This window comes from Rhinolophus hipposideros (assembly GCF_964194185.1).
Source record: "Rhinolophus hipposideros genome assembly, chromosome: 13".
Taxonomy (NCBI): Eukaryota; Metazoa; Chordata; class Mammalia; order Chiroptera; family Rhinolophidae; genus Rhinolophus; species Rhinolophus hipposideros.
Window position 1 is genome coordinate 25,451,109 of NC_138059.1, and position 14,401 is coordinate 25,465,509.

General features: G+C 33.5%; 1 protein-coding gene across 2 annotated transcripts in view; it reads left to right on the forward strand.

Moving 5' to 3' along the window:
* The window catches only part of ANGPT1 (angiopoietin 1), a 270,278-nt gene that overhangs the window by 201,656 nt on the left and 54,221 nt on the right, over positions 1-14,401 (forward strand). For both annotated transcript variants that reach the window (XM_081070066.1, XM_081070067.1), the window contains exon 5: positions 11,161-11,288. In XM_081070066.1, coding sequence (XP_080926192.1) covers positions 11,161-11,288 — 128 coding nt within the window. The remainder of the gene's footprint in view (positions 1-11,160; positions 11,289-14,401) is intronic.

Genomic DNA, 14,401 nt, shown 5'->3' on the forward strand with positions numbered 1-14,401 from the left:
AGTTTTCTTTTTATGTGTGTTATCCTTACCAGGTTTTGGTATTAGGGTAATGTTGGCCTCATAAAATGAGTTAGAAAGTATTGCCTCTTCAATATTTTGGAAGAGTTTAAGGAGGACAGATATTAAATCATCTTTGAATGTTTGGTAGAATTCACTAGTGAAGCCATCGGGTCCTGGAATTTAGCTTTTGAGGAGGTTTTGGATGACTGTTTCAATTTCTTTTCTATTGTTCTGTTTAGATTTTCCAGTTCTTCATGATCCAGTCTAGGAAGGTTATGTCTTTCTAAGAACTTGTCCATTTCTTCTAGGTTATTGAGTTTGTTGGCATATAGTCCTTCAAATAAACAAAATTAGAAATAAAAGAGGTGAAGTTATGGCAGATACTACAGAAATACACAGGATCATACAAGAATACTATGAAGGACTATCTGCCTCTAAACCTCATCTTTTGGGGGTGATTTGACATTTTGTGGTTAATTGTCTTTTGGAATTAGAGTTTCAACTTCAGAAACTAGACTATCTGAAAAGGGATATCTCTTGGTTCCAGCTGGGCCTAGAAGTTACCAAGGTGAAAGGCTATACACATAAAAATATTGTTGCCTTGATATTCCGACATTACTATGAGTAAACTCCATTCTTTCTTCTCTTATGCCTTCATGGTCTGGTTGACTAAAGCCAAGAAGCACAAAATATTTTGAATAGAATTTCAACAAACTCATTTCCTGGGCAACAGATATTCCAATTCAACAGATATTTTCTAAGTTCAGGGATATAATGGGACACTGGACATTAGTTACAGATAAGCTATGGTACTCTACACTGGACCAGATGCAATTTGTAATTACTCAGAGAGAAAGAAGAAAAAAAGACATTTTATTAACATCATTCAGTACGTATGCATCACATCAACTGTAGACTGAAATCCTCATGAAATTTCTTATGCTTTAAGGAGAGAGAAAAAAAGAAATAAAACCTGAGAAATGTTGCAACTGTACAATTATGTTTAACTACGTATAAACAAAATATTGATTTTTAGCATAAGATTTTTCTAAAAGGCAGTTGCAAAGAACCTTGAAAACTAGCGATTATTATTATTATTTTTTTTTAGTTTCCTGTGGAAGCTCATCATTTATTATCAACTAAATAACACCAATATCATAACACTGGACTCTCTTCTTACTACTGGCTTGGGTGTTCACATTCTGAATAGGACCGACTTCAGTAACAAAGCACATTCATATAGGACCTACCAAGAATAACCTACTTTTTTTAAAAATGAATTTATGATGAAGTTAAATTATTAAATGTAATACCAATTAAGTCATATCTCTTCTAATTTTATCATGTCCTTTCATGTACTCATAATTACCTTTAGGTGTGAACATTCTGCTTTCACAACCAGCGTGAATTTAGAACAGTGAATTTGAACTTTGGTTTTAATTTTAAGTGGAGATTTGGTTTTAATGGAAGGTTTTTCCAGTTTTTTCTGCTTTTTGTACACACTTATAAATGCACAAATAAACTGAATCTCAACCATAATCAACCCAGCCCATGTCCCTAGAACAAGGATTTAGGTTGAAATGGTCACCGCGCCAGCATCTTAGAGCAGCTACGATACATGCCATCTAGAGGGCAGTGCATGATGGCTTAGAAGGAATAGGACTCAGGACATCCGAGTTCTAGTTCTAGCACTGCTGCCAGGTCACTTAACATACAAGTACCACACACCTTTGATTTTGCTTGTTGATCTGTACAACCCACACATTTTATAACTCTTATCAATAATATAATATCTTCTCTTTGTTTTTTTCTATCACTCTTGACTGAGGAAGCCCTAAGTTCAGAGTAAAACCCCAGGTAGAATCCCAGCTGGTAGCCAAGTGCTGCTCTTCAAGTGTATATCACCACAAGAGTAAGAAACAAAGTGGCATACCTATGGTGGCAGTTAGCTTTTATTTATTTAAAACTTCAAAGTGAAGTTTTGCCTGTGTGTCAGTTTTTAAAACCATTTGGCAACTACTTTCTACCCTTTAGAGCATTGCCTGAAGACTTTCATTCTGTTTTTAATGGCTTTTGCTGAATTTAATTTGTCTACTTATAATAGGACACAAAAGATGCCCTTTAAGCTTTCCCAAATGCATAGGAAATCTTTTGTTCAAAATCAATATATTCCAGTCATGCCACAAACATTACATGGAAAATTACCACACATGAAACACCTGAAATATCTCTGTTAATGAAATGACCTTCTGAACAAATGGCAAAGGTCATGTAACACTCATAACTGCCCATCAGGGTGCCCAAAGGGAAAAGAGAAATAAATTTCATGAAAAATGAATAATCACTTGATTAAACTGAAGTTGTGTATAAATCCATTTTCAACATTAAGTAATTTTTTTTCATTCGTAGTTGCTTAAAGTGTAATGTGCATTGAATATACATTCAGTTATACATGTGAGTCGTTTCACATTAAAGGAGCATTAGAAAATTTATTTAAATATACTAATCAAACTAAAATAGAAGTATATAGATGGTTCATTATTCTGTACTTAAAAAAAAGTACCCTAAAATTAGTAATCCACCTATGAATGCCATAGAGTGCTTTGCATGTCCACATAGATTTAAGTTTACCTTAGGCATGTATCTCAATATTAAAAATATATATATGTATATGTTTATATAAACATGTATATATAATCTAAAATTATACATAATGGTTAATATATTCTTCAGATAATTAAAATGTATCTCCTTAAGTAGTAAAATTTTAAGGAAGTTAAAATATATCATGATGGTGAATTGTTTTTAATCCTCTCCTCTCTTCTTCCTCTAAGTAGAGAAAATTGTATAAAATTAAAAGCTTTTCTCAAAACTTATTTTACTATCATCAGCATGAATTAATATGTATCACAATAATACCATGATGCTTTTGGAAAATTATATAATATAATATGTCCCTTATATTATACACTGCCCACACTATTATCATTTCTTCTTTTTGCTTGCTTTTAAAATTTTACTGTATTTTCCTCATACTCACAAAAAAGCTTTTAATTATCAATTTTGTTGTTTTTCATGCCTGATTCTAGCATTGAACACCAACACACTCATAAACTCACACACATATGCCTACTCTCACCTCCCTCACTAGCCCTTCCTCTAAATTTATAGCTGCTAGTAAATAGTCCAGGGGCTGGGACATCAAGTCATTAGGCTTGTCAAACAGTATCTAATACTAATGCGGTAAATCCTGGTCAGCATAATTTATAAGGTATGGACATTATGCAATCCAATATGGTTTCTCAGGGACCTCTTACTCCCTCATCCTCTGTTAGCTTTTGAAGTTCTGTTTTATATTTCTGCTGAGAGTTCCCCTCTCACAGATAATTCTGCTACCTGTGTTTCTCTTCTATTCTTATCTCAATATTTTTCTTTTTTGTCATGTCTGCCTCCTGTCACTCTTTGCATACTTCCTGTGTCCATGCCAAGAGCCTGTGCACATTCAGAATTGAGGTGTGTCTTGCACTCAAGTCCCTGGCTGTGACTTTGTCAGCTAACTATTGCTGTAACTCTGTGACACATGATTCACTTGAGTTCTGTTTGAATTTGACTTTACTGCAGAAACCAGGAAGTAGTTAAGAGTCTCAGCCTTATAGTTAAAGAGTTCCATTGCTTGTAAGTTTTGTTGAAGTTAGATAGCACACTGAGCTAGTTTCCTGATCATGATTATTACGCTTCCAACAGGAAGATGATGGATAGTTAAAATTTTACAGAGTATCTACAAAGTAATAACACATAAAGAATTTAAATGACGGTAAAACAGTCCTTTTTACAAAAAAAGTAATTAAAATAGTAATGCCGCAAGTAAACGATGTTCAAGTGTTCCCTCATACAAGGGTTGGAGGATTGTGGGGAAAAGGAATAGTAGATTTTTAAAAAGGGAAGCTTTCAGCTACTTTACCAATGACTTCAGATTTGAAGTATTTACAAATAGAATATATTATGTGTTTGGTATACTGTGACATAGTAGTATATATATTGGATTAAACCATATTCAGTTGCCATTTTTGTAGGTTAAAAACTATCATGCTGAGATATCACATGATGAGATATTTAGGTTCACATGCATATGTTTTATATGAGATAAAATACCAACTGTGAAATTCTCAATTTAGAAACATAAATATTTTATGTATTTATGTAGTTGTATATATGTGATATATATGTATAAAATCACTCGTAAGTCTCCCTCTCCCTCACACCCATCCACAAAATACTGAAATGCTGAGTATTGCCTGCAAATCTTTTAATTTTGCCACACCTTCTTCAACTTCTAAAAGTTGTTTCAAATAAATTAGGGTTCTAGGAGGTGTCTTCAAATGGCCTTTGCATGAAATGCCCACACACCTGTGTCAAGAGTACAGAAGCTAATCAATTGTTTGCTTGTTTTCACCTTGTCAGATATGCCTTTTATTTTCATTCACATGCTCAGTTAACACCAGTTACCTGTTGTGTTGAAAATTATAGATTTAGGGTCAATTCCTAGGATTGTGAGCTCTGATGATGATGGCCCAAAATGTACCACAAGGATTACCTTTAAATCAATAACTTGATCCACATACATTGTGATGTTTGCTAAATACTGGAGAGATATGAACCATGAGCTACATCTAAGATATAAAAAGAAAGTTTGAAGAATCAATTCTTTTATAACAGCTGTTAGGAAATGAATAAGATCAGGGACTTTGGCTTTTTTCAGTGTCTCTGATAGCAAGGCTAATTGCCACTTGTGTTTTCTACTAGGTCTGCTGAGACTCAGAGTTACCAATTCTGCATTCCAGGAAGTTTTCTCTTTAGGGTTCATCTGAATTAAAGTGACCCTGTGCCTCAACTTTCATAGTTCTTCCCTGAGATCATCCGGGTAGCAGATATACCATCTGGATTGAAATTGGTTGGGCAAATAAAGAGAAGAGACTGACAAAGTCAATAGCTGCTAGGGTGAGGGTTTCAGGTTGCTCATTGACTGAATGTTGGCTGGTGAAAGACAGACATACACCTGCTTGTCTGTATGTCTTTCCTTTTAGATCATGAAGATTTGGTTGTACAGATAAGGCTAAATGAAATGAATGAATAATGATTCTTTCCTAACACTTTCTAGATTTATTTGCTGATATCGGTGTAGGTAAAGTCTGAACTGGCATACCAGCCTCTTAAAATTTAGTGCAGATAAGCTCTTTTACATGTTTTATTCATTCAGGTGTTACCTTGCCTGGACAGCCTTCCCCAAGTCTGTCTGGCAGATATAGTGTATTCTTTCTGCATACTCCCAATGCACTTGATACATACCTCCAAGATAACAATTGTGTATATTGTTTCTTTTTGGTGCTATGTTTCAACTGGTAACATTATAGCTTTAGAAGCTGTTGCTAGCCATCTTGTGACCAGGTAGAGCGGCAACAACTAAGTCAAGAAAAGATGTTTGAAACCTGATCATGCTTTACCCAAACCTCTATCCTAGATTAATTACCTTATTCAATAAATTATCTTTTTGCCTAACCCAGCTTGACTTGAGTTTTCTCCTATCATGGATATAGCTATCATGAGCTTTCAAGGAGACCTACTAACATGGTAGGTCTTTCTCCCATCAGACTGTGATCACATTAAGGTCAGATTGTGGTTTTCTTACGTGTGTATCTCTATTGCCTAGGATAAGTCATGCAAATAGATGTTCAATCAATATTTGTTGAATTAACTAATATAGGATGGAGTAAACTAAAACAGAAGACATGATTTTAATTGAGAGACCAATGAAAAAAGCCTTAGTCTATTTATCTTACATTTAGGCTTTCATTAAATTTTAATTGATGACAACTGAGGGAGGATAGTGAAACCAGTAAGAGAAAGAGGGAATATAGGGTTTGGAAGAAAAGATTAGGTAAACAAATGAAAGTTGGGATAGCAGTAGGAATACCCAACAGAGAAGTAGAAATATGAATTCACAGGCAAAGAGAAAAGCAAACACATAGTCAAAATGCAAAACAACTTCTGTAGTATAGAGGTAGAAGGGGGATCAAATGGCTTTGATTTTCATAGTAAACCATAAAACAAGGTCAGATATAAAGAGTGAGAAAAGATAGGAGTGACATTTAGTCTTGAAAAAAGTGGAAAGATTTGAAATACACTGTTCAGGAAATGTAATAGAAAGTCTGTTAGAAGTGGCCAAGGGTTTGACTGAGCAGCATGGAGAACAAAGCTGATTTTAGAAAATACACATTTTGATGGCATTAAATAGCCTCACATCAGTGTTTTCAATTTAGAAATTGAATGAACACGCTTCCTTGTGTCAGGATTTACCCATGCAAAGAGTTAGTGGGTGAGAGGACAGTGAATGGAGAGCACCATGAACTCCACCTGAGCTATTCTTTAAAGCCTTGCTCTGAGATCGAAGTTAGGAAGAAAGAAAATGGAAGCTAGGAAGGGGATGGTTGTAATGGTTAGGATCTACAAACCCAGTTAGAGAAAAGACAAACTCATTAAGAAGTAGAGAATGGGAGAAAAAAAGGTAAGAGTATGTGGTAAGAAGAAACTTTTAAATGTAAAGATCATTTATTTTTTAATTCACAGTTTAAACCAGTTTATTATTATTATCATTATTTCTTTAGGTTTTAAAATAATATTTATTTTAAAAAGTTAACATGTGCATATAATAGGAAACAAAAACACAAGAACAAAGTCATCCATAATCACAAGCAATTTACTTTGACAGATAGATAAACACCTCTGTCAGGTCTCCAGATCACTCTCCCCAGTTCTATCCAGTTGATTCTTCTTTTATCCTATTCCATCAGGTTTTTCATATCTGCCTTTTGTCATTTACCATATATTCATCCAGACATAATCTTTGTTAACCTGAAAATGAAAATCCAAAGTGAAAGCAATGAGCATTTATTTGAGATCAAAAAAGAACAGCTATTTTGGAAGCACTGATTCGGGCAGAAACCCAAACAGTGTTTTGATTGGAGACAAAGGCAAAGAGTATTTAGGAAAAAGGGAAGGGAAACAATTACAATAATAGAAGGAAGGCATTTCTGTTGGTGCATGTAAGCTAACATAGTGACTGTAATTCTAAACAATGTTTTGCTTTAATTTTCCGTCTGTTAGCCATCAGTCTGGTAGTCATACTATCTGATTTCTTGTCATCTTTATAAACAGTTGTTTGGGACGTAGTGTTGGTTTAGGCCCAGTCCAAAGGATTAAGGAGTAAGGCAGGTCCTCTGGGATAGCAGCTCTGGCTCCATTTTAAAGCAGCTCTGTTTATATTATTTTTTACATCTTCTATCTTATTGAATCTCAAGAGCTACAAAAGTTTATCCTTAATTCTGACACTTGTAGTCTTCAGTAAATTCATCTTTGTTATTGTCTTTCTATGTTTCAGAATGTTTATTATGTGTCCAGTTTTACAATATTTAGTCATAACACTGAACTTCCTAGAACTCTCTGGTACTTAAAAAATAAAATAATTAGGCTTGCCAATTTAAGTTATGAGACTAAAACCTCTACAATCAACGTGTTGGTATAGACATCATATATCATTTCATCTGAAATAATCCTTAAATCTTAACTAGTCAGATAAAACTCACAATACAGCAAGATTAGATTATCTGGGTTTCTTTTAGACTTAAACAATGATGGTATGACCTGATGTAGTCAATGAATAAAATAAGCCAATTAGCGAACTTTGACAAGGAGAGGCCAGTTCAATATAAATCTACATGTAACAAGTGAAGTGTAAGTGCCCTCCATTTAAGCACCTACAGTGTTTGGATTTGAGAGTAGAAGACAAAAGCTTCCAACATTCCATTGACTGGCTGGCTTTTCTTAGCCTGCTGGTGTCCTTCCATAGGACACTAAAAATTATAATATAATGTCATTATTAATAATATTATTATATGACCACAGCAACAATAATAATCACTACCATTTCTTGAGTACTTATTGTAAGTCACTTGGCTCTGTTACATAATTCACACACTTTCTTCAGATATATGTGTAACTGTCCCACTTTGTAGATTAAAAAAGGAAAAAACACTCTGGAGGTCAACCTACTCTTATAGAAGGAGTCTTCTTCAAATCATAGTCTATAATACAAATGTCAAAAGTAAGCTGTGAATGAAGCTTTTACATTGATTTTAAATTCTTTAATACTCTAAAATGTAGCCTGGATCAAACTTTCAAGCATAATGTTTACTAATTAATGACTAATTAAAAACAAGCAATCTAACTTTTTTTTTTTTTTAGAAACAAAGACTACTGCTCCTGGAAAGAATGTGTTTCCAGTTTTCAAAAATACCAAACTATTTCATGAAAATGAAATATCTATATTAGATATGTTGCCATAACAACAAACCCATTGTATAACCTACTATTAGTTATACCTTTTATGATAGACTTTTCAAACCATTTTTCCAGTTAAAAGACTTAAATTCATGATTTGGACATCATTTTTATACATTTAGTTTTCAGATAAACAATATAATACCCATTTTTTCCTCTATTATTTAAGATGTATGTGAAATAGTTTTCTTCCTTCCACACAACAGCCTCTTCACCCACATCTTCCTGGAGAGGAAAAGAAAAGGAGAAGGGAGATAGCAGAGAAGTGGAAAGGGAATGTATTCTTCTTACATAACTAAATAACGGGGGGCAGGAAGTGGTATATGCAACAGGAGAAGCATTTTCTGCTTAGATAAGTGACTTTCTATATCTTTCACCCAAAAAAGGAAAAATGGGTATACCATTGAATTCCTGTTGAACATATCTTCCTGTGTTGTTCATCCTCTTAAAAGATCATTCCAAGACATGGAAACAACCAAAATGTCCTTCGATAGATGAATGGATAATGAAGTTGTGGTATATATACACGATGGAATACTATTCGGAGGTGAGAAAAGATGAAATAGGACGATTTGTGACAACATGGATGGATGTTGAGTATATAACACTAAGCGAAATAAGTCAGACAGAAAAAGCAGAGAACCCTATGATTTCACTGATATGTGGTATATGAACCCAAAACAACAAAAGAACAAGAGAAACAAATGAGAAACAAAAACTCATAGACACAGAAAATAATTTAGTGGTTACCAGAGGGTAAAGGGGGAGGGGGGTGGTAGATGAGGGTAAAGGGGATCAAATATATGGTGATGGAAGGAGAACTGACTCTGGGTGGTGAACACACAATGGGATTTATAGATGATGTAATACAGAATTGTACACCTGAAATCTATGTAACTTTACTAATAATTGTCACCCCAATAAACTTTAATTAAAAAAAAAGAGAAAAAAGATCATAAATTTTAATTGGTATTTCTTTACATCCCTTTTTTACATCTAATTTGGTTATTTTAAACTTTTCAACAGATCAAGCATTTAGAACTTAGAAAGATTTTGCTTTAGAAAATAACAGTCCATTAGCTTAAAATAAGCACAAGTGAACTGCACAGATGTGTTTGAAAGTAAAACCTTTATGTAATCCACTGACATTCCCAATGCAGTTAAAGATGGCTTTTGAGTAAACATTTATATATTCGTTTTTAAATTGTTATGGCATACATTCTATGCAATACTTCTTCACTATCATATGAATCCATAATCCTCTGATTATTTATCCTGTGTTGATATTGTAAGTGTAATAGTGGTTTAAATGTAATTATTAATACAAGTAGGCAAAACCACTAATGCAGACATGAGCTATAGAGAAAAACCTGATACTATTAAATGATATACTTCTATATTTTTGTTATGGCAACATATCTGACATGGATATTTCATTTTCTTGAAACATAATTATTTTTGGAAATTTGAAATATTTATATTGAGATAGTCCTTCTCTCTACCAAAGTTAGACTGTTTATTTTTAATTGCCTATAAATTAGTAACATCATACATGCATGTTAATATTTTAGATTGATAGAGAATTTAAAATTAATTTAAAAGCACTGATTTACTGTTTACCTTTGGTGTTCTTATTATAAAAGACCATTGTGACGCAAAATGATTGGAAGCAGGTATTTTTTAAATAACATGAGACTTTAAGGGCAAGATGATAACATATTATTAATCTTTACTTCTAGAAAAAGATTAATAAAACCAATTACTTCTAGAAAAAGATTAATAAAACCAATTAGTAAAATATATTTATTAGGAAATACAAAATCATATATATTTTATAAATATACCACTCATATCATTAGCTAAAGACTACTAAATATGAGTCACTTTTTATTTTGATCTCATTAATAAGAACTTAATGGATGAAGCTTAGGAAATAAAATTAAGTTCTCAGTAAAGACTAGCTCTAATTAAATTTATTTTCCACTTGACATTCAGCCTTTTCTGAGCTCTTTCCATATATAACTTAATTTCAATGCTTATTCACTTTTTATTATATTTTGTATTTGTGTATCATCTACCTAATTGTATAACTTTAGAGCATTAAATTAAAAAAAAAACAAAGTTCAGTTGCCTTATCTTTCTGGGTAGTTAAATTGGGTCAGAGATTCTTTTCTACTTTCTAAATCTAATTACTTTCAGAGGGTTTTTGTTTCATTTTGTTTTGTTTTGTTTTTATATAAAAATTTCTGGACCTTTTCAATTTAAAGCCATGAAAAAATGCTACTACCTACTTTTAGTGTTTTAAATCTCCATACTGTTTGAATTTATCTTCATCTTTTCCTCCTTCAAAATGCTTTAACATTTTTTAAAACTTTCCTATGAAATGTAGGTGAGAACTTTTTAGAAATCTTGCAGGAATATTGACATGATTGTTACCAACTGGAGGTATCACATGATCACGTCGTTTATCCCTTCAGTTGATGTTCTGGAAAACCTTCAGAGAAAAACAAGATTTAAGAAATTAAGGAAAATAAAAAAAGTATTCAATTCAGTCTAAAATTGCTCTACATTTTTTTCCTTAAGCTTTGTGATTTTATGAGTCACCTCAAAATCTAGTATTATCTTTATGATAGACTTTTCAGTAACTAATATTGAAATTTGGTTGGAGGAAATGAAGACTTGCTTAGTTATACTTGAACTCTATTTGGGTAATAGAGCTACTGATATGCTTATTCACATATTTCAATCTTTTTTTTTTTTTTGCAGTTTTACTAAAGGGAGGAAAAAAGGAGGAAGAGAAACCATTTAGAGACTGTGCAGATGTATATCAAGCTGGATTTAATAAAAGTGGAATCTACACTATTTATATTAATAATATGCCAGAGCCCAAAAAGGTAAAAGCAGAAGTGTTTGTTTATGAGATGTAAAGCAGATCCTAGTTGAATTGCCGAATAACCAGATTGATTTGTGCTTGTTAAACTGAAAATATATATGCATGACCTCTTTTCTTTCAAAAATACTGTTTCTTAGGTCCATAAAAGATGAAAACCTATTGTACAGACCTCCCCCATCTCCCTCATCTCTCATTTCTCTTCCACTGAAAGTTTTCTGTTTATTCTCTGCTTATTCCTGGGGTGTCCCATTGCTTATAAATGCTTGTCTTATGAAGATTATATGTCGAAGTCACATGTACTTCAAGTGCATAGGGAAGAGTTAGGAGCCATCTTCCAAAGTCCCAAGAATCCAGATGGCACACACTATCTATAGTACAAATACTGTGGAGAAGGAACTAGGGACATATTTCCAGAATTACTATTCCTATTAGGGTGAGAGAAATGTTCTGTCTTGAAAGGATTTGCTTTTCAAATTTAGTCAAAAGAGTGGGTTGGAGGATAGGATTCATCAGTATATTGAATGGGATCCAAAGTAAACTTCAAAGTAAGAAAACACTATCTTCCTGCTGTCATATCACTTTTATATATTCTTTCTCCCTATTTATTCATTGAATCCCCCATCCATTCCTTCATTCCCTACATATTAAGTATATGTCATTCATTTGTCAGTCATTGACAAGGGTTATAATACAGAACAAACAGTTCCCAGTGTAGGGATGAAGACAGCCAATTACACAGATAATTATAATATACTATAGAAGTGTAGTGATACAGAAGACGGTCTGTTTGAAACAGGGTTTATTGAGAGCCTGAGGAGAGCCGTGCTCTTCATCAAGTTACAGCTTTAGCTTGATGCCCAAGATCCCAAGAAGGCTGCCTGCCTTTGGAGTGATTCATCCCCAACTTTCTCCTCCTTTTGCCCCCCTAAATTACCAGTACCAGGTCCCTAGTTCCTCTGGATACTGTGCAAATGCTCTTGAAAGGCCTTCCCTGATTCTCTCAAGCAAATTTGCTTGGCTTTCTCACTACCAGAGTTCTGAAAGATCAGGAATTGTACCTTTTTAATTTTTTTTTCTTAATTTTTTTTTATTGAGGTAAATTGGTATATAATATTATATTAGTTTCAGGTGTATAACATAATAATTCAATATTTATATACAGTATAAAGTTCTCCCCACAATATCTAGTTACCATCCATCACCATATAATCCTCTTCACCCGTTTTGCCCACCCTCAACCCCTTTCACTATGATAGCCATGAATCTGTTCTCTGTATCTATGCATTTTATTTGTTCTTTTTTATTTTTTTTATTTTAGATTCTACAAATAAGTGACATCGTAAGATATTTATTTTTCTGTCTGACTTATTTCACTTAGCATAATACCCTCAAGGTCCATGTTGTTGCAAATGGGAAGATTTCCTCCTTTTCTATGGCCAAGTAGTATTCCATTATATGTACCTTTTTATCTTTGATTTCCTGGAACCCAGTACAGTTTCTGGCACATTGAAGGTCCTCAGTAAATATGTGCTGAATAAATGAATAAACAGCCTGCTGATGATAATATTAACACTTCTATGTAGTATATAATAAGTAAGCCTAACTTCTTTTGTCTTCCTGGTTGTTAGATTCCTTTGATTGGTGAGGGAAATGTATATTGGAGACCACTTTGTTAGGTGTCAAACAGTTGTCAAGAGGGAGAGTCTAGACACTACCAGTATCTTCCGTCTCCTGATTTCAGTAAAGATTTGTGGTTTAGGTTAACTGTTTATTTTTGTTGTTGTTTTTCCCCTTTGCTGGGATGACATTTTACCCTAAAAAGAGGTCTTGCAAGCAATTCTATATGAGGAGGGAGGGGTGGGGAAAGTACACGAGAGAAGCGATGGCAGGCACAGTTTTGCACATTGCTACCTGGGTCAGAGAAGTTTGGTTCTACCTGCTTTTCACTTTGGGGCTCTTGTGCACGATTTCACTGATTCAAGTGCTCCATAGTTTTAAAATCAAACAAACAAGAAAAAGCTGTGAGGTTATAATGGCAAGTCTAGGAGTAAGGAGAAGAAAGTAACTTAGTGTTAAGGAGGAGGCCTTTGAATCCTTTGGATCATGTGATATGAAGCCCTCCTACTCTGTTTGCTCATATCCTAAAATCATATTAGATTGGTGCAAAATTGTGGTTTAATAGGTTAAAAATAATTGCAAAAACCGCAATTGCTTTTGCACCATCCTAATACTTATGCTTAAATTCAACTCATACACACACAGGCATGTAAACACCGCACACACTCACACAGCATACACATATATATCTAACGTGGTTAGAAACTGTCCTCGGGGAGAGAAGTAGAGCTAACATAAATATCCTTATTCTCTGTAATTTACCTGAAAGAACCCCTAAATTATTGTCAGTTCTACTATAACATAACTTGACTATAGAAACAAAGTTAACTAAAAATATTAAGTGACCCTCCTTTTAGACTTCTAATGAGTCTATGATTCATATGGATATAAAAATAAAATAGCTTTTAAAGTTTTCAAATTAACATCCATACTTTTAGGATTGTTTTCACTCCATCATCAGTACCACCATGTAGCTTTGGTGGGAACATCACAAATATAGTTCTGTCATTCCATGAATTTTAATTTCTGTATAACCACAATTCTATTCTAGTTCAAAATGTTTTGAGATACAAATGATGTACAGCCTATTTTCAGAACCACTGCTCCTATTAGGGTAGAAAAAAAAAAGTCCTATCTCAAGTCATTCTCTTGAATAACTCATAAACTTAAATAATAATTCATGAACTTGAATAAATTTGCTTTTCATGTTTACATAAAAGAGTGGGATGGAGGACCCAGTTCATTACTTTGGGGCCTGGTTCCTTTGCTGGTTTCACCAGGATGGCATGATTTAAACTTACACCTCTGCACAGTTGAATTTTACATGTTATGGAGCACCAGGCTTGGTCATGTTAAACAACATCTGAAATATTAAACCTGCAAATGTGAAATATCTGCTAAATTTTAAAACCTCTAAGATTTGGGCTTAGGAAAAACTAGTAGCCTCAGCAGATTCACAGTAATATTAGTACAGGCCCATAACAGGTAAATTTAGTC